A 24,732-nucleotide genomic window follows, 5' to 3' on the forward strand; every position below is an offset into this window, starting at 1 on the left:
GCATCTCATTAAAAGGCAGCACTTCCAGCAATGTAGTATTCATAGAGAGAGAGAGCTCAGAAATAGTCTCTTCGGCCCACCAAGTCCATGCTGACCATTAATCACCTATTTATACTAATCCTACGTTAATCCTGTTTTTATTCTTCATCCTCATCAACTCTACCCCTCCTCGTTTCTATCACTCACCGACACACTAAGGGCAATTTACTTATCAACCTGCACATCTTTGGGATGTGGGCGCAGCACCCTAATGAAACCTATGCGGTCACAGGTACAATGTGCAAACTCCATAGACACAGCGCCCGAAGTCAGAATTGAACACGGGTCTCTGGTGCTGTGAGGCAGCAGCTGTATGGGCTACACCACCATGCCACCCTTACCTCATAAGTGTAGTGAAAAATTAGCCTAGATTTCTCTGCTTATATCAGGAGCAGAGATACAAATATTAACTTTCTGGATCGTGTGAGTGCTGCCATCTGAGCTGCTGTTGGACATTGTTACTGAGTTCATGTGTGAGGAAGGCTTCGAGTAACTGCTACCCCACTGCACACTTGCGTCCCCACCACCGCACGTTTTTCCAGATGGGTGCACTCATCTTGGAAAGCTCTGCAGGACCATTCAATCTGGAGGCCTGGGTAGCACAGCCAAACTGCAAAGCAGATTGATCAGACCCTAGCCTGGAACAACTGGCATTTTAATAACTTGTTGGTTATAATTCGAGATATTTAAAAAGTAATTCAAATAGATTTAAATAATAGCTTTTTAAAAAAGTTTGAAAAGCAATGTACTTAATACTATATTATAAATTAAAAGCATAATAAAGAAAAATAAACCCATCCTCTGGGCTTGCATTTCTAATTAGACATTGACTCCATTGGAGTAGAGTCATACCACGCAGGTCACATAAGGCTGGTGGAAAGCTGTAGAATTGCATCATAGTGCACCTGGTCCCTCAGATTGGCACATCAGCTGTGAATCCAGTGGCAGGGCAGGAGGTTAGATGCACTGTCACCTGGCCTTCAGGTCATCTCCAAGCTCTTTGTTTCAGCATGCACGTGTGGAAGTCAGAAATGGGCTGACCTGCGAACCGGAAGATGCCGTTGGTGCTCCCGTTGATCAGTTGGTCCTTGGGTAAACATAGCCCAATGACATTCTTAGGATCCAACCTACTTACTTTGAATTACGTATTTTTGAGAGACAGAATAGAAGAGGAAGCTGCAGGAAATGTGAGACGTGTTTGGATCTTTTTTTTCCCTGGTTTACAATTTGTTGGGATATTTTGTTGCCATGTGATCTTTACATAGTAGTTACTTGCAAAAGGCTTGAACAAGTTGTTCTCCAACAATCAGTTTTCTTGTTGCATTTACGTTTTGCAGGTACCGTTTTGCTGAGTGGTGGAATAGAGGCTGTATTAGTTCGGTGGTGGTTTGGATCTGAATCGAGGAAAGACTTCCTGCCTCGTCTTGGTGATGCCATTGAGCATATTGCAACCTCTCCCGATGGTGTCTTCCATTCCACATCCCACAGTGATAATAGTAAGAACATATAACTTATAGGGACTGTTTCCATTAAAATAAAATTGAAAGTTTATATTAAGCTCTTCCATTATTTATAACATTGACTAACAAACTTTAAAAATTCTTCAGTTTATTAGATTTTAAAACAGTAGTCGTGCAACATTTGATTTATGAAATTTGTATTTGTTCATTTGGGTTAAGATTTATCTGTTACTCTGTCTATATTTTATTGCTCAATCTTACTTTTGTGCATTTAACACATAACTGTGATTTGTTTTTACCCTGAGATATATTTTAGTTGTAAACTGAACATAACCCTCCATTTAATTTATAATATCTTGTACAAGGTTTTAAAACAAGGCGACTTACTCTTGAACATGCTGTTTTCTGCTTTTACAACTAACTTGCCTTTTGGACAGATATTTTTTAAGAGAAAATTGTTGATGCTGGATTTCTGGAATAACTAAGTGTTGAAAATACACAGGAGGTCAGGCACCATAGGTGGGGAGAAAAAGTTAATATTTCAGGTTACTGGCCTTTCAGAATTGACGAAAGGCTATCAACCTGTTTTTCTCTCCACAGATGCTGCCTGATCTGAGGAGTATTTCTAGCATTCATTGTTTTTACTTAAGATTTTCACCAGTATTTTTGGTTTTGCTTAGTTGTATGTCATTTATATATTGCTAACGTTTAGTCTATTATACACACTCACTAATTTATGAACAAGTGTTTTCCAACTTCTCTTAACAAGATGTCACGTGCTTGCATTCTGTCACTGTTTTTCCTACTCGAGATAAAATCTTCACCACAGTACTGGCAAATTAATGCTGTTGTACTCCCAAGCCCAATAATTGCTTTATTTATTTAGCACTGTCATGGATCAGTTTTTGTCCTGTGATGCTGTTCAGTGAAGCACAGTTGTCAAATAGATCACTTGACTGCGATCAATGATTGCTCTGTTTTCCTTCAAATTTGAAGAGATGCTGCCTGGAAAATGTTGTGAATAATAGGTGACTGCATTTGGGGAGGGGATTCTAAGAAAATTCAGGTCCCAACTCTACATTTTTGAATCCATGCCAATTTGAAACCCACCTCATAAATCCTGAACTAATTTAAAGCTTTTCACTGCCTACTTACTCCATCTCCTCTCGTCTTCTCCACCTTTATCTACAATAGCAAGTGAAAGGGGTTTGTGGAGTCTTGCACTTAGCTGCCTCTTCTGCTTTTCTCCTGTCACTTGGTTTCTCTTTGTATAATATTCCTTTTTCTGACTTGATCATCAATCTAATCTTGAACTATTTGTTTGCTCTTCCCTTTTATTCATTTCTGTATAATTTTCATATTCAGTATTTTCTACTCTTTGCCTTTTTCATTCTGTTCTCTATCCCTTTAATCGTATAATGTTTCCTGGCTCTCTTTTTTTCCCTTGTGAGAAGATATCCACACTGTACTTGAGCCATCACCTTGTCAAAGGCTGACCATTCTTAATTACATTTCTGCCTGACAGTTTTTGTAGTTAACATTTGCCTTCAGTTGTGCACTAAATGAAACAGATAGTAGTGAATTGACTTCATTGGAACTGAATTTTAGAAGCAAGGCAAAGATGATCACTTTTGCACATTAGTGTAGCGACCAAGGACAAATTGCTACCCAGGTCAGAAACTTTCACAGCTTGCTGAAAGTAGATTCGTGCAAGTTAGCGTTTTCACTGTAGATCGATTCTTGTCCTTATCAGAATTAGATTTATTATCACTGACTTCTAGTGTGGTTTGTTGTTTTGCAGCAGCAGTACAGTGAAAAAACATTTAAAATAACCATAAATTACAAAATAAATAGTGCAAAACAAAAAGGAATAATGAGGTAGTGTTCATGGACTGTTCCAAAATCTGATGGCAGAGGGGAAGAAGCTCTTCTAAATCATTGAGTGTGGGTCGTGTGGCCCACACTCAGGCACACACCCCTGTATCTACTCCCCAATGGTAGTAAATCCTAACTTTATATTGCTATGGTCGTATTTGTGGTTGTGATATTTCCCACTTGATCCTGTTTCAATATCCAGGACCAAGTCCAGCCATGGCTGCTTCCTCATAGGTAGGAGACTACTGATCAAGAAAATCTTCCCTCACTTCTTTCCACCATACTTCATACCGAAGAATATTAAGGATTCAATTTCACCCAATTACCCCATGCCCACCCATCTCCCCTTGTGTTTCTGGACTTGTTCTCAGTTAACGGTTGTGCATATATTCTCATGTGGCTTGTTAACTTTGTGCATTTATGCACCAGTACTTCAGGCCTAATTAGAGCTCTTGTTATTTTATATGATTTCTAGTCTTCCTGTATTACTTCTGATACTAACTGTCTGCCCAGTTCTTTGTATGCTTTGTAGCTACATTTTAATGCTGCAACATGATTTTTCTTTCAGAAATAGTGATTATAAAAAGCAGTCTGCAGCTTTCTGCTATAATTCAGGGTTTGGTTAAAGGTATGTATATATATTTATTTGGATGATTTGTTTTTACTGTTATTTCATTAAATCTATATTGCTGATTTTTAGCATTCTTGTTCCATAGGTCAGGAGGTTATGACTGGTTTGATGATTGATCCAAAGAGCAAAGCTTTAGTTCTAAATGGAAAACCAGGGCATTTGCAGTTTTTTTCACTTCAGACTGACAAGCAGTTATACAATGTAAGTCCATGCAATCATTTACCAATTTCAGTTTTTAAGAAGCAAGTTGCCAAATGTTAAGTGAAATTGGTTCCAGTAACGGTGCCAGTCTTGGACATGTAAATTTATCATAAAAATATTCCCATTGTTTAGTTTCCTAACTTGCTGTTGATAAGTTTGCTCTCGTTAATAAAAGGGTATATGCATTCAATTTGTTGTATTTCAAGGTAATTTTGTGTGGCATATTTTTTTTAGGTTTTAAGGAATTTCAGATCATTCTTTTCAAGTCAAATAATGGTGTTTGTTACATTCATGATTTGTACATAAGTGTTGCGAAACAAATTGTATGATGTATTTATCATTTCTGCATATACTGTTGGGGTCAATGATTTTGTCCAGTTCATGTTTAGCTAAATCTTGAATGTGATTTTTTTTTTGTTAGTCTTTAAGGTTGTGAAGCAGTTACTTGGTTATGGAATTTACAGTAGTTTAAGATTGACTTTCATGTGTTTTATTAAATTGCCCTTGATTAGATTCAAATCATAAAATAGCTTGGTGGTATTGAATAACCTTCAGTCTTTGATGTCCAAGTAATTTCTAATGAACTTCTTGCATCTAGAATTTTGATAAAGCAAACTGGTAGGATTTGTGCAGCATTGGATCAGAATCAGGTTTATTTCACTGACATCTGTCATGAAATTTGTTGTTTTGCAGCAGCAGTACAGTGCAAGACAAAGACAAAAATTTCTATAAGTTACAAAAATATATTGCAAAATAGGATTTATACAATGATAGAATTGTTCAAAAATTGTTTTTATAGGTTCTTTCTCAAATGCTACAGATACTGCAAGCAATCAGGTTGTGTCTTATGATACCGATAGGCTAAATGTTCATCAAAAATATCTTGAAGAGATAATTTGGTATTTAGATTGCAATCTAAAAGCAGTTGGTGCAAAGGTCCAAATCAATAAAAAAAAGAAGCAAGTTTTAAATTAAAACCTGTTGGCCTGGTGTACCACCTTTCACATTTTAATGATTGATCATTTTAATTTCACTGTGGTGTTGTAGGCTGCCAAGCAACACCCTTGTCTGGTTTCAGCATTGTAAACATGTTGATGCAGTTCTGTTCTTTCCTCTCTTATCCTGTGAAAAGTTGATTTTTTGCCATAGATACCATATTGGGTTCATTTGTGTCATTTGTACCTGTTGGTGGTCCCGGAGCCCTCTGTTTTTCACTGGGGACCCACAAGCTAACAAACACAATATTCAAATAGAATTTCCACTATTTTTTCTTCATGTATTTCTTAACTCAAACAACTTTCAGAAAGCTTAAACCAGAGAAGAAGCAATGCTGAATTTGAAGTGTTACCCCAAAAGTTTCACGCCAAGCAGAGGCAAGTTGATTGCTCGTGGTGTGAATAATGGGTAAACCATCCTACAATTTCTGGCAAGTTTATGATTTGCAAGTCTCTTCTATTAGCTTCACAAAAATAATACATCTGTGTTTCAAGTACACTAATAGTCTGATAATCTGCTAGTCCACTATTTGCAAATCCCGATGGTTTGGTATCTGCCTCACCAGGTGATGTATGCTACCCTTCCCATCCACTCGCCAGGGACCCGGTCCCCGCCCTCGCTGGGTCACATTTTTTTAAACTTGCTTTCTTTGTCTTTCATCTTATTCCTATCTCTGTTTTTCCATCCCGTTTTGACTATCGCTTTACCTTTTATGCTTTACTGTTCTCCCTAGTCTTTATCTTCTCCTGAAACCTCAATGATTTTAACATGGATTTTCACCAGCATAGTGGACAGCAGCTTGTCCCTTGAAATCCTTTTTTTTCCCCTCATTTTCCTTCCCTCATCAAAACAGAGGAATACATCAATTTGAGATTCATAAGCACAATGGAGACCAAAGCTTCCAAGCTTTTATGAGAATGTCTGTAGCCCTGTTGATGGTGTCAGATATTACCAATAACACAAACAATTTGTCCTATAGACAATATAAGGGGTGCCCATGTATTGAATGAAAATATAATTTGCTTGCTTGTGGGCAGTAATTTCTAAACAATTAGTAAGCTGATATATATATTATGCTACTGGGGCCACCAATCAGAATCCATGCAAAAAAAAGCTTTTTTTTAAAGTAGCTGAATCCCTAAATACCTCAATACAGTAATCTGAATTTGAGGTTCTGATGATTCATAAGGGTTTGTATTTTTGGTTTATATTTCAACACTGCTTTAGATCTTTCTAACTCAGCAATTTGCAAGTTTATACTTTTGCAAGAGTATTTATGGGTATTGAGTTTAATAAAATAGCTTGTGTCCTCTAATATTAAGTACATTTGTTCTGCAGCATACAAATCATTCTGTTGGATTGAGCAATTTCAAAACATTGTCTTTGTTATGTTAGATCTCAGAAGCAAATCCATATTAATCCCATCATTTTTGTGTTCTGTTTGCTTCAATGGTAAAGTTGAATGCTTTCATAAATAGTGGAACTTAAGTGGATCTTCAGTACTAACAGACACTATTCCTAGGTACTTGATAAATCAGAAAATGTTATTAATTTACTAAAATTAAGTACAGGTGAAGTAATTTTGCTTTGCTTTACTTCACAGTTAGATATTGTGCAACAGGAACATATACACCAGTCAGGCCTAAACCAGACCAAGGTAGTCAAGGCAGCATTTGATTTTCATGGTACATGGTTGGTCACTGTGGAAGAAAGAATGGATGACGAAATTGAGCAGCAGATGAAGCTTTGGACCTATAATGAGAAGAAACAGAGGTGATGTTTCCCAGTGTGTGGTACAGAACTGAAATGCAGGAGCTCATCAATTTTTGAATGATATGTAGATCCTGAATTGAGAAGGATGGATCTCTTTTTTTAATAATGACTTTTAAACATGCAAGTGCTTTGATTTTTTGAGAATACCAGAGCACTTGAATATAGATTATAATTCTTTTGCTCAAGTTATATAAATTAGCTTTTACATGTCTTGAAAGGCATGAAGGAGACCTTGAAACCTGGGTTTACCACAGATATTTCTGATAAATGATTGTTGCTGTTCAGTGATGGCATTTGTCAGACCTTAAAATGTAATCCCATTCATTCTGTATAGTTTAGCAGAAAGAAATGCTGTGGATAATTGAGGATTAATTTGATTAACTCTGGAAGATAGGTGTGAGATCACCGTATTTGATCAGCAGCACATGACATTTGTGCCATTTCCAGGTGTGCTACTCATTAACTGGAAGTACCAGCAGAGGATCTGATGTGTAGGTACAAGCACAATTTAAAGACAGCTTGTCAAGGTGGTGATTTCTGGCTGTGAGAAATACTAGCAGTGCCTTTTGAACTGTATTTATGCCTGCTTATAGAATAATAGTTGAACGTGCAAAAGAGCTAAGTATAGGAAATCCCTATATTCCAGCAACCAACGTTTATCATTATCCCTTCAAATAGTCCCAACACAGGGTTCTTCGTTCTATTTAAATTCAAGTTTTTAATGGCATGAGGTTAACCTAAATATGCAGTCGGAAAATGGAATTGATATCTTTCCACCAGTGCTTCACCCTAATTTGCATTATCTTGTCATTCTGCAAGCTGCTGTAAGTGTGCACCCAACCCCTTTAACATGGGTAAAATTCTGGGAATTTCCCACTGTCAGTATCCATGTTCATTTCAAACATTACATTACACAAACAAAAAGAAAGGATTACTGTGCAGTCCAATTCCACCCAGGTCTCTGGAAGGACTTATTGTTTATGAGCTCCCATGCAGTAGACAATTAAAAATCAAAATATTAGGTCTCATAATATTTTGACTTCATAGTGGGAGCTCTCATAACCTAGCTCTACAAAAAGACATCTGAGTAATTTTTATAAATTTAGGTGCTGTTTCTTGACTCCTGTGAAGCCCCTAGAGTTATGTAAGCCATAGATGAAATTTATGTGTGTGACCTGTCACCACCATTTCCATGAAAACAAATTATTAACCTGATGCAGCAAATGTTGCAGGAAATTGAGGTGCATCAAATCTAATTTGTACTTAACATTTTTTCCTTTCTGTAGTTTTGTCCTCAATACCACAATTTGCACACCACATGAAAGCCACATTTCATCCCTATGCTTTCAAAATTTGAACGATTCCAGAAGTCCACCTACTTTGGTAACAGCTAGCTTGGACGGCCGGTTTAAAGTCTGGATTCTAGGGGATGATTCAGATATTTATAGTAAGTACTTACCATGTGTATTCTGGCCTTTTAGGAGGCTCTATATACTTTTTGAAATGTAAAGGCTGAGCAATGTACTACACTGAAAATGAATCTTGAATCTGAGAGACAGGGTAATGTTGACATTATTAATTGCTGATTTCTCTCTTGTGCTGCTCTTATTATTAAAACAGCTGACCCGGGCTCTTTGAGATGCATATTTTCCATTTGGTCAGTATTGCGAAGTTTGGTTGTCATGATTTTGGAAATCCAGATGCTGTAACTGAGAGCATTAAATTTTAAACCACACATCTGTCAGTGAGTTGCTGAGTTTTGGGACTTGCATGTTGATTTTAAACAAAAAATGGAATTTTATGGAAATATTTGTTTTTGGGCTATATATGATGTGTTTAAATCCAAAGACGTAAAATGGAATCACATGTTGAGACATCTTACCTTTGTAAATAATGAGGCATCTTCAAGTGTGAATGTCTATTAGTAGATTTCCAAAGAGGGATGCATCATTTTAATGACAATGGTAATCTACAAGTTTACCTAATTTATCATGATTTGTAAAGCTAATGCTTTGCAATACCTCCACTTGAATTAATAAGTATTTTGCAATTTTTGTCTATTTTAACAACTTGGAGAACATCAGGAATGCTTTATGAATGCAGCAGGTTGAGCAGTAGAAGGTGCTATTGCATAGCTTCACATTTTGAGATACTGAAACCATGTCCAGTAGGATTTGACAATTGTTAGAAAATGTTAAACAAAACTCATACCAGATTTGCTGACCATATGATTTACCTAACCCACTGACTCCTTAGTTAATTGCGCACTTCGCACACATAATTGAATGTAGAACTTAACAAGAGTTTGTATTAGATGCCATTTGTTGTGCAAGCATAAAAATTTGATCATTGGTAAAGGAGGATTATCTGTGTTTTGTAGTTTTATTTTCCTGAATGATTACCATGAGTAATATCAAATTGCCACGTTGGTTGTTGGAAGGTAAAGTTCAAAGTTTGTAGCCCAGTATTTAAACTAATTGATCAGAGCAGTTATGTTTCCATGCTTTGCTATTATTGTGTTCTCTGAAAATTCCTTTCCAGGAAAAAGTGTATGCTGGACGTGTGACTTTGTGGGAACATATCATAAACTCCAGGCCACAAATTGTTGTTTCTCTGAGGATGGTTCCCTACTTGCTGTCAGTTTTGAACAAATCATTACTCTGTGGGATGCAAATACTTGGGACCTGAAATGTACTTTTTGTCAGCCACCTGGCAATATACGGTAAATGTTGCAAGCGGTTATTTGTAAAGTGGCAGCATGTTTACTAGTTTCAACCATTTGGTGACTCAATAACTGTACAATAACTATATTTACCTTGTGGCAAATCCCTGCCATTGTTCCGGCATGATAAACGCAAAGTGAAGAGAAACGTTTATTCTTCAGGGCTTTCTGAACTAAAAGCTATTTTGTGTTGGATCATTAACACTGAAGTGTATATTCAACACATTAAAAATAAATTTTTGATTCTTGAGAGCAAGGAGCTGTATAAATGGGTTAATGAATACTTTTTCTGATTTATATATTATGTCATCGTGGTTAAATGAAGTTTACATGCTTATGTCCTCGACAATTTGAATGTAGAACTTAACAAATATTTGTATTAGACGCCGTTTGTTGTGCAAGCATAAATTTGAATAATAAAGTCCCTTAATTATGATATTTAATATAGCACAACCAATCATCATTAGTTTGTAGAATTCAGTGTTTCACTTTAATCTTTCAGACATCTTGCCTTTGGAAGACTTAGTTGTTCAAAGTACCTCCTTGCTGCAACTGATAATGGTTTTCTCTGTTGCTGGAACCTTCTGTGTTGCACTTGTGAGTATGAAATTTCTACCACCAACGGACAATTTCTTGATGTACAATTATGAAGCATGTTGCAAGTTTCTGTTGAAATCGTGCTTTGCTTTACAGTGGAATGGAGCGCACAGCTGAATGTAATGACATTGCAAGTTGATCCTCTCTCTGAGAATGTTGCTGTTTTTTCTGACCTGAGGAGAGGAATTGACTGTAAGTATAGTGGTTATTGGCAATAGTAAACTATTATTGAAATAAGTGCCATCTAATACATTTAATTTGGTACATTGAAAAGGTTTAAGTTTCATGTGTTTCCGGTTACATTACCATTTTCAATCGATTGCATTGTACAAAGAATTGGTCCAGTAATTATATCCTGTTCTTCATATATAGCTTGAATCTAGCTTTGTCATTGTGGCTTTGAATGTAGTCTCGTTGCTAATTTCAGTGAGTGTATTCAAAACCATTGTATCAGCGTCATTTCTAAGACGGTCTCTGAAGAACACATGGAGATGAATTCATGGTTGTGCAGTAATTTTTAAATTTTTATTGTTTATTTACTATTATCCATTTCTCAGTTTCCTTCATGAGCAGTAACATAAAAAACACTAGCCTTCCTCCTTTGGCTTCCAGACTGCACAAAATTGCAGTCTGGATTATGTGGATACATGGATTGTGTCTGAAAGACTGCACTGGAGACTGGCATAACACATTCTGTTCACTCGCTTGCCATGATACCCATCTAGGGTCCTGACAGAAATTGAGGGAATCAGTTATTCTTGTTGGCAATAAACTTGGATTACCAGCATGGATACTGTGTTCTGGGGTGAAGTTGTACGAGAGTAAAATTAGGATCTATCAATGTGCCAGTTTGCAACTTGATATGTTGGTGCAAGTTTTACACTCGGTGGTAAACTTTCCATGTTAGCCGCTGTTCCCATAATGTTCCCATTTACCTTGCACAGTTCTCCTGGCTAAATTTAAGAAAGAAGCAGCCTGAGCCTGTGGGGTGGCATTAATGGCATCAGTGCGGGAGGTGGGGCATAAGAAGACGCACTGCTTAAAATAAATCACAGCTGTCTAAGTTCCTGGTATAGCCAGCTACCAAAGCTGCTTATAAAATTGGAACATTTCTCGTATTCAGAAGCATTCAACTAATTTTTCAAATTGTTATAGTTTTCAAAATTCCATAAAAATCCTAATGTTTACTGTAGTCCCTCGTTGTCTTTCACCTCTATTGAGACTAATGAATTAATCGGGTTTCTCATCATAAGTGGTATGGAAACTTTGCATTCCCATGCTAGACTCCATTGAGGTGTTCAGGGGCAAGGAAAACTGAACTACCACCTATCATTCTCCCTCAGCAAAATAACTCCATATTCTGCCTTGTTGAATGCCACATTTAGCTCCCTTTCCTTTTTGTTCCCCAAGTATACATTTTAATAGAACAAATGTAATAGGCTAGCAACAATCATAGTAAAAATTATAGTTTATTGTCTTTTTATAATTTGTCCATTTTTCATTTGCCCTATTTTTAAGACTTACTTTTGTTTAGTCTCTCCAATGTCAATGCCTGAATTTTGGTTATCTTTTTAGTGTTTATTTTTAAGCCTAATGAGCCACGACCCTTGTACATGCAGAAGAATGTGAGTGATGTTCCAGTCAAGTGGGCTCTCTTTGTTCCCAGAGAACTGGCTGAGGACTGCAATTCAGAGAGCCAGCAGTGGTTAGCCAGATCACAGCTCTACTTCCTCACAGATTCCCAGGTAAAGGAAATTTAAATGGTGGAGTTGAAAGCTAATAAAGGAACCAAGCACTTCTAATTTGTCAAGTGATTGATACGTTGGGAAACATTTTATTTTTCCCCTTGCAGGACTTGATGACATTCAGTACAAAATCAGTGGAAGAAAGATTAACGTTATCCAGCAAGCAGGTATGTACAATGTGGCCAATCTCAATGTGGCCAAAGGAAGAAACATTTACAGGATGGCCTAGAATATTTATGGAATGACCTACCACCTGCATTTGCCACTCACTTAATCTAAACTTGCTCTTTTGGGCCTTTTACTTGGTATAAACTTCCAAAGATTCAATACTCTGTGACAAAATTTCTCTTCATCTTGGTTCACGATGGCCTACCCCTTACTTTGGTCCCTAGTTCTAGTTTCTGCACCCAGGGGAACCATCCTTGTATCGACTCTGCTGAGCCATCTAGGAAATCTATACGTCTCCAAGGACACCAACTGTTACCCTAAACTTTAAGAGTCAGTATCTCGTATCCCAGACCCACTGTCCCGAGAACCAGGATAGTGAATCTTAATTGCACTCCTTTTAAAGCAAGTATAACTTTTTTAGGTCAAGTGACCACACCAGGAATATTGTGTATAGTTTTGGCCTTACTAAGGCCTTGTATTATTGTAGTAAGACACATTTGTACCTGTATTCAAATCCTCTTACAATAAGGGCTAACGTGCCAATTCACAATTACTGAATGAACCTGCACGTCAGCTTTCAGTGATTTATGTACAGGGAAACTCAGGTCTCTGAGCATCATCATTTCCCTTTCTTTCAACAATGTACTCCATCTGCCATGTTGTTGCTATTGACTTAGTTTGTCTACATCATCATGAAGCCTCTGCCTCCTCATCACTACTTATATTCCCACTTGATTTTGTGTCATCGTCAAGTTTGGATTACATACCTGTAATCGGTTGTATTCTGACTTGTTTTCCATCAATTAACCAACTCTCAGTCCACACTGGTATGTAACCCCTAATTCTGTGCTCTAATCTTATTCACCAGCTTCCTGTACTAAGTATTTTTGTCATTGGTTGTTTCATTGGAATGGTAGAAATGTTATTCAAGCATTGTTAAATTTACTTTTGATTCTGGTAAGAATGATTCTGGAAAGTTGCATGACATCAACATTATGACAAAATTCAATTTGTTTCCAGCTGGTGACGGAAGAAAATGTTCCCATGACTCCCTTCCATGTGTTGCTCGGAAAACATAGGCAACGTCAAATAAAACCTGGGTTCGAAGCAGAACAAGCTGCACTGCCCGAAGGATCTGCTGCAATTAATGAGGTAATTATATGAACAATGAGCATTTACAAAGATGGAATTCTAAATTTATTTAACATACTTAAAGCTTTATTTAAAACACTTGGTTTTCTTTAGATGCTTCATACACCAGCTCATGTTCTGCCGAATGCCTCGTTTCTCTGTTCGATGTTTATGAATTCATTACTGATTCCTAAGGAGGTCAAAAGGTAAGATTGTGAATTGGTACTTTGGATATGTTTGCTCTAAATCTGGGGTTGGCAACTCAAAAAATCAGGAAGGTAATTTTTTTCAAATTTGGTCATAAGCTGCAATGTACTGAACACCATTACCATGGAAATGAGTTAAGGTTGCAATCCGATCTGCTGTGCTCTTATTAAATGGTGGAGCAGGCTTGAAAGTCAAAGAGCTTACTTGTGTTCCTAATTTGTATGTTCGTATAACCTGTTCACACTTTAATCTCAGAAGGTTTAAGAAAGGCTCTAAGAATAAACCGGGAAATTATAGGCCGGTGAGCCTGACATCAGTCGTGGGTAAAGTATTGGAAAGTATTCTAAAGGACAGGATATCCAAGTATTTGGATAGACAGGGTCTGATTAGGGATAGTCAACATGACTTTGTGTGAGGTAGGTCATGTCTAACCAATCTATAGAGTTTTTCTTGAAGAGATTGCCAAGAAGGTTGATGAAGGGAAGGCGGTGGGCATTGTCGACATGGACTTTACTAAGACCTTTGACAAAATCCCGCATGGGAGGCTGATCCAAAAGGTTAAGTCGCTTGGCATTCAAGATGAAGTAGTCAATTGGATTCAATATTGGCTTAGCAGGAGAAACCAAAAAATGGTGGTAGGTGGTTGACAGGAGGCCTGTGACTAGTGGTGTGTCGCAGGGATCGGTGCTTGATCCGTTGTTTGTTTTTGTTGTCCTTGAAGATGGGAATATGATAACAACTTGAAGTTATTTAACATCTTTTCATATGGGGAAAACACCCAAGGAATTTCACATGCAAAACTAGAAAAAGCTACAAAGGTGATATTAGGATGGGTAATCAAAAGCTTAGGCAAAAGGAAGATTTTTACGGAGAAGGAGGGAGGTAAAGTTGATGAGTAGGTAACTTAAATGCTGTTGATTTACACCATTTCTGATCCAGGCTCATTTTCCCTTAAATTCCATATATTGAATTTGCGCCAAATGAATTTCTCTTCTGTGCCCCAAATGAATAATAATCTTCAGATTTGCTATTTAGGAGAAGAATAGTTAAGGAGGATCAGTGGAGAGAATGCATAATATTAAATGAGATAAATGAAGCAAAGCTGGCTTACTACTACAAAGTATACCACAAAAGCAGGAAAACAACACAAATAGCCAGTACATTTAAGAGATAAAGAATTCTATGTTCAGAGCAATATAAACAATTAAAATTTTCAGCTCATTAAAGTTCAAGGCAAAATCATTGAGTTTACCCAAACTGGATTACGTAAGGTATGAGCTGAGATTTTAGAAAGTCAGCAGAAGTTCATTGGCAAAATGACAACTTAATTTTTCTTACAACTTAGTCACTTTGTTCATCACTTGGAAATCTACCATCTTAATTTATTTTGTTCAATAAAAGATTACGAATGATATTAAAAGTGTTATTAAAAATAGATTTCCAGCATTGTGTGTTTGTATTTCAGATGTTCAGTTTTATATTAGCACTGCAGACTCTGTTTAATGTGATTTTTCTCAGTGCATTTGCCTCCAGCTGAAGTAACACCTTCTATCCCTCACCCCAAGTATTCAATTGAAGGAGGAAAACCTAATGCTTATCCCTCTATCTTTATAATCTTTAAAATTAGTTCAAAGGAAGAACAAGAGGAGGTGGAAATGGAGAGTGAAAAAGAGGAAGATGAATCTGACACAGAGATGAATCTCGTTGAAGACAAGCAAGAGGTGCAAAAAGTGTATTCATCAGAGGAACTGTTACCCAAACTGACCAAATCTGAGGAAAAAGAACTGAAAAAACTTGAAAGGACTAATTATGGCTGGCTATTTACTGTATAGACTGGAGAACTTGATTTCAGCTGGTGATCTAAAGAAATGCAATTTTGTGCTAAATATTTTACAACATATATTTGGGTACAATTAACTATAAAGTTTTGTTTTTAAAAACACCATTTGTGTTTCTTGTAATCAAACCATTTGGAGGTTGGGTGAGGCAGTAAAAGGGGTGTTAGCCATTTTGCCAATGGACCAGTTGAGATATGTACCTATATAGAAATAAGTGCAGCCTCAAAACATTGAAGAACATTGCAACATCTTCACTGACTCTTGGGAATCCCCGGCCCGTGACCGCTCAAAGTGGAGAAGGAGCATTTGGGTTGACATTGAGATACTAGAATCCATACATTGGAGGAGCTTAGAAGCCCAGCATAAAAGATGGAAGGAACACACCAACTATCAAACCTGCCTGCCTACCAACCTCTCTTCCCATCTGTGGAAAAACCTTCTGTCCCCAATGCCTCATCTGTCACCGCAGAACTGGAGTGCGAGCATGACATTACAAGGGTCTGGGGCTGTACTTTTACTGCCCAAGAAATAGTATAACCTACCCAACAATTCATAATTAATTCACCAAAGGGATGAGAGTATCATTCTGTCAAGTTGTTAGATCTGTGTAAATGCTTAACCATCTGATAGTTGGAAAAGCTTCAGAATATTGAAACTAGGGAGAGTTATTCAGCCCTTCGTGCCTATTCTGCCATTCAGTGGTCATAGCTATTGTGTGACCATACTCCATATATCTGCTGCCTCCTTGATAATTCCAGCATAATTTCTACTTTCTCATCTTCTAGCCCTTCAGAGATGTTAAGCCCAGCAATATATTAGCCTCATTTTTTGTACTTGTCCATGACACTTTAATATCTATCTACATGGCCTCAATTGATCTCCACTGTTGATACTGTAAATACCAATGTAAGATAGTCATTGGAGTCTACATGTTGCTTTTTACTATTTCACGTCACCCTTATAAATTATTTTTTCAGTGCTCTGCATTGCTGACAACCTTTTTTAAATATAAATTACAATAAAAAGGGTTTTTAAATCCCTTGCAAGTCTCTTCTTTTTCATATTCCCTTTTCGTAGCTTCCTTCTTTTTTCACCTTCTTGCTCGCAAGATCGAGGCTTTTCTTTTTGTATGCTTTTCTTCCAGTTTGGTATTCTTTCTTGTCTCGGGCTAACTGTTTAAAAAGCTTGTGTGTTTTCGCGGGTATTTTCTTGCAGAATCGGCCCAGAGAGACAGAGGAGCAGCGGGTCCTTCGCAGGTACGGGCTAACTGATTAAAAAGCTTGTGTGTTTTCGCAGGCTTTTTTTTTCTTGCAGAACTAAGGAAGGGCCAATAAAAAGGTTGTGTAAAGCGGAGCGGCCATTATCGGAGTGGTCCAAGTCAGAGTGATAAGGCTTTGGCGAGAACAGGCTTCAGCAAGAACAGGCAAGAGGCAAGGTAAGTGGGTAAGTTGACTTCTTTTTCCTTGTTACATTCTTTATAGAATTAGGTGGCATGTCGGCAGGGTTAATGCTTTGTTCAGGGTGTCAGGTGTGGGAATCCTGGGAGACTTCCAGCCTCCCCGATGGCCACATCTGCGCCAGGTGCGCCGAGATGCAGCTCCTTAGAGACCATGTTAGGGAACTGGAGCTGTAGCTTGATGACCCACGGCTTGTTAGGGAAAGTGAGGAGGTGATAGACAGGAGCTACAGGGAGGTAGCCATCCCTAGGCTACAGGAGTCAAGATAACTGGGTGACTGTCAGGAGAGGGAAGGGAAATGCCCAGATAGTGGAGAGCACCCCTGTGGCCATCCCCCTCAGCAATCAGTATATCGTTTTGGATGCTGTTGAGGGGGATGACCTGACAGAGGACAGCCACAGTGACTGGGTATCTGGTGCTGAGCCTGGTCCTGTTGTACAGAAGGGAAGGACGGAGAAGAGGAATGCGGTAGTCAAAGGGGATTCCATAGTGAGGGGAGCGAACAGGAGATTCTGTGGGCCTGATAGAGACACCCGCATGATGCGTTGCCTCCCAGGTGCCAGGGTATGGGATGTCTCGGATCGGGTCCAGAGTATTCTGAAGGGAGAGGGCGAGCAGCCAGAAGTCTTGGTACATGTTGGTACCAATGACGTAGGTAGAAATAGGGAAGAGGTCCTGAAGAGAGAATACAGGGAGTTAGGAAGGAAGCCGAGAAGCAGGACCTCCAGGGTAGTAATCTCAGGATTGCTGCCTGTGCCATGTGCTAGAGAGGGCAAGAATAGCAGGATCAGGCAGATGAATGTGTGCCTGAGAGGCTGGTGCAGGGGGCAGGGCTTCAGATTCTTGGATCATTGGGATCTCTTCTGGGGAAAGTAGGACCTGTACAAAAAGGACAGGTTACACCTGAACCCAAAGGGGACCAATATCCTAGCAGGCAGGTTTAATAGAGCTGTTAGGGAGGGTTTAAACTAATTTGGCAGGGGGATGGGAACCGGAGTGATAGGGCTGAGGAAGGGGGAAACAGTAATAAATCAAAGATAGGGCGCAGTAAAGAGGACAGGAAGGACAGGCAGCTGATGGGGCAAATTTGCATCGTGGGATGAGTTGCAGTGCAATAGAATTGCAGTGCAATCAAAGCAAAAGTACCAAATACTGGACTTAAAGTATTATACTTAAATGCACGCAGCATAAAAAATAAGGTGGATAATCTTGAAATACAGCTACAGATTGGCAGGTATGATGTTGTGGCCATCACTAAGACGTGGCTAAAGGATGGATGTCTTTGGGAGTATGTCTTTGGGAGCTGAACATCCAAGGATACATGGTGTATTGGAAGGATAGGCAGGTAGGCGGAAGGGGTGGCGTGGCTTTGCTGGTAAGAAATAATATTAGGATCCAATACCCCCTATTACTTTTCAATGGTTCTCTCAAACTATATCATGTTTAAACTTGGAAAAAATTAGGAGTGGTACTGTTGATCCTTCACTTAAATTTGAGCAAGTTTGGAGTCCATTTATTCAATATTTTCACATGATATAGATCCCCTTATAATAACCTTTCAATTTAGAGGAACGGAGTTGACGACATAATATTGCTCTGTTTCTATTGAGAAATTTTAGTCCAGTTTTTTTTTCTGTTTTTTTAAATTTTCTTTTCTTTAGCTTAGTTTGGTCTTGTAGCGGTTGCTACCGCGGAATAAAACAAGACTCTACTCGGAGGATTGCCAAACAGAACTGGTTTATTTTCCCGCCTTACGTGGGCCCTTTAAGGGAGAATGTTCCCGCCCAAAACAACCGGCAATGACGTAAGTCCTACGTCATCAGGACTTTCACGCGCGCGGGTTCTCCCCGTCGCTCGGAAAGACGAGGCCCACCGCCATCTTGGGCCTCGTCGCTCCAACACCGCGCAACCCGACTGCCGAGCCGGTTCGCCCGACTAGACGGTGAGTCGCCACACAAACCCCCCCCCCCCCCCCCCCCCAGAACCGGTGAGACAGTCCCCAAGGTCCGTGGGCTGTGCCAGCTGCCGCTTAGGGGGGCGGCCTCTGCATCGCGGCGTGGCAACCTCGACAGGCTGTTGCAGATCCAAATGGGCCAGTTTGAGGCGGTCCGCCATGAAAACCTGTTCCCTGCCTCCAATGTCCAAAATAAAAGTGGATCCGTTATTCCGTATGACTCGGAACGGTCCCTCATATGGTCGTTGCAATGGCGCCCGAGGTGTGCCCCTGCGAACGAAAACAAACTTACAGTCCCGTAGTTCCTTGGGCTGGCAGGATGGGGCTTGACCGTGCCATGAGGTGGGAATCGGGGCCAAGGCGCCAAGCTTCTCGCGCAGTCTTTGTAGGACTGCTGGGGGTTGTTCCCCTTGGTCCCGAAGGGAAGGTATGAAATCCCCGGGGACAACTAGTGGCGCCCCGTATACAAGCTCAGCTGACGAAGTGTGGAGGTCTTCTTTGGGGGCAGTGCGTATGCCGAGCAGGACCCAAGGCAGCTCGTCAACCCAGTTAGGACCCTTCAAGCGGGCCATCAAGGCCGATTTCAGATGGCGGTGAAAACGTTCCACCAACCCGTTTGATTGAGGATGGTAGGCCGTGGTGGTGTGCAGCTGCGTCCCGAGCAGGTTCGCTAATGCAGCCCAGAGACTGGAAGTGAATTGGGTCCCTCTGTCTGAAGTGATGTGGGCCGGAACGCCAAAACGTGAGACCCAAGTTGTGAGCAGCGCCTGGGCGCAGGAATCAGTTGTGATGTCAGTCAGGGGGGTTGCCTCAGGTCACCTCGTGAACCGGTCCACGATGGTAAGGAGGTACCGGGCTCCTCTTGAAACCAGCAGAGGGCCCACAAGGTCGACGTGTATGTGGTCGAACCTCCTACGGGTAGGCTCGAACTGCTGTGGGACCTTGGTGTGTCGCTGGATTTTTGACGTCTGGCAGTGCGGACAAGTCCTGGCCCACTCACTGACCTGTTTGTGCAGGCCATGCCAGACAAACTTGCTGGCGACCAGTCGGACAGTAGATCTGATGGACGGGTGCGCCAACCCATGTACCGAGTCAAAAACGCGTCTCTGCCAGGCTGCAGGGACTATAGGGCAGGGCTGACCAGTCGCAACGTCGCAAAGTAGGGTCCGCTGACCTGGACCAACCAAGAAATCTCAGAGCTGCAGACCCGAGACTGCGGTTCTGTAGCTGGGCAGTTCGTCATCGGCTTGCTGTGCGTCAGCTAGGGCCGTGAAGTCGACACCCAAGGATAGGTTGTGGATGGTTGGTCTGGAAAGTGCATCAGCAACGACATTATCCTTTCCGGAGACATGTTGAATGTCAGTTGTGAACTCGGAAATGTAGGATAAATGTCTCTGCTGACGAGCTGACCAGGGATCGGAGACTTTGGAGAAGGCAAAGGACAGAGGCTTATGATTGGTGAAAGCGGTGAAAGGCCTGCCTTCTAGAAAGTATCGGAAATGCCGGACCGCCAGATACAGCGCTAGAAGTTCCCGATCAAAAGCGCTGTACTTCAGTTCGGGCGGTCTAAGGTGCTTGCTGAAAAATGCCAAGGGTTGCTAGCGGCCTTCGAGTAGCTGTTCCAGTACCCCACCTACCGCGGTGTTGGACGCATCTACCGTGAGGGCAGTTGGGACGTCAGTCCTGGGGTGTACCAGCATCGTGGCATCTGCCAGGGCGTCTTTGGCCTTAACGAAAGCAGCCACAGCCTCGTCAGTCCAGGTGATGTCCTTGCCCTTACCAGCCAGCAGCGAGAACAGAGGGCGCATGATACGGGCTGCTGCAGGGATGAAACGATGGTAAAAGTTGACCATCCCAAGGAATTCCTGTAGGCCTTTGACTGTGTCGGGGCGGGCAAAATGGCGGATAGCATCCACCTTGGCAGGTAGGGGTGTTGCCCCGTCGCTGGTGATTTTGTGGCCGAGGAAATCAATAGAGTCAAGTCTGAATTGGCACTTGGGTTGATCGTGAGGCCGAAATCGCAGAGGCGGGAATACAGCTGGCGGAGGTGGGAAAGGTGTTCCTGGCGGTTACGGCTGGCGATCAGTATGTCATCCAAGTAAATGAACACCAAGTCCAGGTCTCGGCCTACCGCGTCCATCAGCCGCTGGAAGGTCTGCGTGGCGTTCTTAAGGCCGAACAGCATCCGAAGGAATTCGAACAGGCCGAATGGGGTGATAATCGCAGTTTTGGGAACGTCATCCGGATGGACCGGGATTTGGTGGTATCCCCTAACGAGGTCCACTTTGGAAAAGATGCGGGCCCCGTGTAAGTTCGCTGCGAAGTCCTGGATGTGAGGGATGGGATAGCGGTCCGGGGTGGTGGCGTCATTCAGCCTGCGGTAGTCGCCGCAGGGCCTCCACCCTCCGGTGGCTTTGGGGACCATGTGCAGGGGGGAGGCCCAGGGGCTGTCTGACCTGCGAACAATCCCCAGCTCCTCCATGTGACGGAACTCTTCCTTTGCCAGGCGGAGTTTGTCTGGAGGTAATCGTCGTGCACGGGCATGAAGGGGTGGCCCTGTGGTAATGATGTGGTGTCGTACCCCGTGTATGGGCCTAGAATTTGTAAACGAAGGTGCCAAAATCAATGGGAATTCGGCTAGGAGCTTGGCGAAATCGTCGCCAGAAAGGGAAATGGAGTCCAGGCGCGGGGCTGGTGGGCTGATTTCTCCCAGGGGATAGGTCCGGAGAGTGCTAGAGTGGACTAACCGCTTCCTTCGCAGGTCGACTAACAGGTTGTGGGCCCGAAGGAAATCGGCTCCTAGGAGTGGTCGGGCGACAGTGGCAAGGGTAAAGGTCCAGGTAAAACGGCTGCCGCCAAAGTGTAATTGAAGCGTACGGGTGCCGAAAGACCGTATCGTTGTACCGTTGGCGGCATTGAGTAGAGGACCTGGTGGCCTGTCACGAGTGTCGCGGCCTGTTGGGGGCAAAATACTGACCTCCGCTCCAGTATCAACGAGGAAACGCCGTCCAGATTTTTTGTCCTGAATGAAGAGGAGGCTCTGTCGGCGGCCAGCCGCCGTAGCCATCAGTGGCGGCTGGCCCTGGCGTTTCCATGAAACTTGCAGGGTGGGCGGCATCGACGGGCCTCCGCACCCCACCTCTGATGGTAGAAGCACAGCTGGTCACCCGTGTCGTCGTCTGCGTTCCTGGGGCGTGGCTGCTCGGTTGCTGGGACCGGGCGAGGCGGGCGTTGGGCTCGCGGCCTGGTGATTTGACTGACGGACGAACCGCTCTCGCGCTTGGCCCTCCACAGGACATCTGCCCAGGCGGCCACCTCACGGGGGTTGCTGAAGTCGGCGTCAGCTAACAACAAGTGGATGTCATCGGGGAGCTGTTCGAGGAAGGCCTGTTCGAACATCAGGCATGGCTTGTGTCCCTCGGCCAATGCCAGCATCTCATTCATTAGGGCGGATGGGGATCTGTCCCCCAGGCCATCCAGATGAAGCAGGCGGGCGGCGCGCTCACGACGGGAGAGGCCGAAGGTCCGGATCAAAAGGTCTTTGAAAGCCGGGTACTTATCTTCCTCCGGAGGCGACTGGATGAAGTCTCCAACCTGGGCGGCTGTCTCCTCGTCCAGAGAGCTAACCACATGGTAGTACTTCGTGGAGTCGGAGGTGATCTGCCAAAGGTGGAATTGCGCTTCGGCCTGGTCAAACCAGACGCTGGGCCGAAGTGACCAAAAGGTGGGCAGCTTGAGGGCCACTGCGTTGGCTGCTGCGCTGTCGTCCATTTCGCGGGTCCAAATGCCGTTTGGACCGTCGGGGTCACCAATGTAGCGGTTGCTACCGCGGAATAAAACAAGACTCTACTCGGAGGATTGCCAAACAGAACTGGTTTATTTTCCCGCCTTGCGCGGGCCCTTTAAGGGAGAATGTTCCCGCCCAAAACAACCGGCAATGACGTAAGTCCTACGTCATCAGGACTTTCCCGCGCGCGGGTTCTCCCCGTCGCTCGGAAAGACGAGGCCCGCCGCCATCTTGGGCCTCGTCGCTCCGACGCCGCGCGACCCGACTGCCGAGCCGGTTCGCCCGACTAGACGGTGAGTCGCCACAGTTTGATATATTGTTTATAATTTTTCTTATTGTTTTGGGGATTTTTTTCTTTCTTTTATATTTTATAATAAATCTTTTTCTTTTATATTATATTCATTCACTAACAGATTGTTGGATCCACAGTTTTTTTTATACTTTGTTGTTCTTTATGAATATCCATGTCATGATTGTTCTCCTGATCTCTTTGTATTACATGTATAAACATTGATATATTAATCTGTACTAATTTGAAAACTAATAAAGGGAGAGAGAGAGAAAGAGGGAGAGAGAGAGAAAGAGGGAGAGAGAAGGAAAAAAGAAAAGAAAAGAAAAAAAGAATATTAATCATTAGAAAGAGGTGACATAGGATCAGAAGGTGTAAAATCGTTATGGGTTGAGTTAAGAAATCGTAAGGGTAAAAGGACCCTGATGGCAGTTATATACAGGCCTCCAAACAGCTGTCGTGATGTGGACTACAAATTACAACAGGAAATAGAAAAGACTTGTCAGAAGGGGAATGTTATGATAATTGTGGCGGATTTTAATATGCGAGTGGATTGGGAAAATCAGGTTGGTACTGGATCTCAAGAGAGAGAATTTGTAGAACGTCTTACAAGGTGGCTTTTTAGAACAGCTTGTTGTTGAGCCCACTAGGGGATCAGCTGTACTGGATTGGGTATTGTGTAATGAACCAGAGGTGATGAGAGAGCTTAAGGTGAAAGAACCCTTAGGAGGAAGTGATCACAACATGACTGAGTTCACTTTGAAATTTGAGAAGGAGAAACTGGAATCCAATGTGTCGGATTGCAGTGGAGTAAAGGAAATTACAGTGGCATGGGAGAGGAACTGGCCAAAGTTGACTGGAAAGGGACACTAGCGGGAAGGACGGCAGAGCAGAAATGGCTGGAGTTTCTGTGAGAAGTGAGGAAAGTGCAAGACAGATATATTCCAAAAAAAAAATTTCAAATGGAAAAAGGACACAACAGTGGCTGACAAGAGAAGTCAAAGCCAAAGTAAAAGCAAAGGAGAGGGCATACAAGGAAGCAAAAATTAGTGGGAAAATAGAGGATTGGGAAGCTTTTAAAAACTTATAAAAGGTGATTAGGAAGGAAAAGATGAACTATGAAAGGAAGCTAGCAAATAATATCAAAGAGGATACTAAAAGCTTTTTCAAGTATATAAAGAGTAAAAGACAGGCGAGAGTAGATATAGAACCTGTAGAAAACAAAGCTGGAGAAATTGTAATGGGAGACAAGGAGATGGCAGAGGAACTGAATGAGTATTTTGCATCAGTCTTCACTGAGGAGGACATCAGCAGTATACTGGACACTCAAGGGTGTCAGGGACGTGTGTGCATTCACAATTACAACAGAGAAGGTACTTGGGAAGCTGAATGGTCTAAGGGTAGATAAATCTCCCGGACCAGATGGAATGCACCCTTGTGTTCTGAAGGAAGTAGCTGTAGAGATTGCGGAGGCCTTAGTAATGATCTTTCAAGAATCAATAGATTCTGGCATGGTTCCAGAGGACTGGAAAATTGCAAATGTCACTTTGCTATTTAAGAAGGATGCGAGAGACAGCAAAAAGGAAATCATAGACCTGTTAGCCTGACATCGATGGTTGGGAAGTTGTTGGAGTCGATTGTCAAGGATGAGGTTATGGAGTACCTGGAGGCACATGACAAGGAAAATCCTGCCTGACAAACTTATTGCAATTTTTGGAGGAAATTACAAGAGGGCTAGACAAAGGAGATGCAGTGGACGTTGTGTATTTGGATTTTCAGAAGGCCTTTGATAAGGTGCCGCACATGAGGCTGCTAGACAAGATAAGAGCCCATGGAATTACAGGAAAGTTACAAGCATGGAT

The 24,732-nt window shown here is 41.8% G+C and overlaps 1 protein-coding gene across 1 annotated transcript in view; it reads left to right on the plus strand.

Moving 5' to 3' along the window:
* The window catches only part of wdr75 (WD repeat domain 75), a 31,673-nt gene extending 15,903 nt beyond the window's left edge, over positions 1-15,770 (plus strand). The window contains exons 9-21 of the mRNA XM_052013789.1: positions 1,377-1,535; positions 3,943-4,002; positions 4,091-4,206; positions 6,806-6,975; positions 8,262-8,422; positions 9,517-9,697; positions 10,200-10,294; positions 10,391-10,486; positions 11,870-12,039; positions 12,147-12,206; positions 13,228-13,359; positions 13,453-13,544; positions 15,173-15,770. Coding sequence (XP_051869749.1) covers positions 1,377-1,535; positions 3,943-4,002; positions 4,091-4,206; positions 6,806-6,975; positions 8,262-8,422; positions 9,517-9,697; positions 10,200-10,294; positions 10,391-10,486; positions 11,870-12,039; positions 12,147-12,206; positions 13,228-13,359; positions 13,453-13,544; positions 15,173-15,377 — 1,697 coding nt within the window. The 3' untranslated portion in view covers positions 15,378-15,770. The remainder of the gene's footprint in view (positions 1-1,376; positions 1,536-3,942; positions 4,003-4,090; positions 4,207-6,805; positions 6,976-8,261; positions 8,423-9,516; positions 9,698-10,199; positions 10,295-10,390; positions 10,487-11,869; positions 12,040-12,146; positions 12,207-13,227; positions 13,360-13,452; positions 13,545-15,172) is intronic.
* The last annotated feature ends 8,962 nt before the right edge of the window (positions 15,771-24,732 follow it).

Source organism: Pristis pectinata, chromosome 1, assembly GCF_009764475.1.
Source record: "Pristis pectinata isolate sPriPec2 chromosome 1, sPriPec2.1.pri, whole genome shotgun sequence".
Lineage (NCBI taxonomy): Eukaryota > Metazoa > Chordata > Chondrichthyes > Rhinopristiformes > Pristidae > Pristis > Pristis pectinata.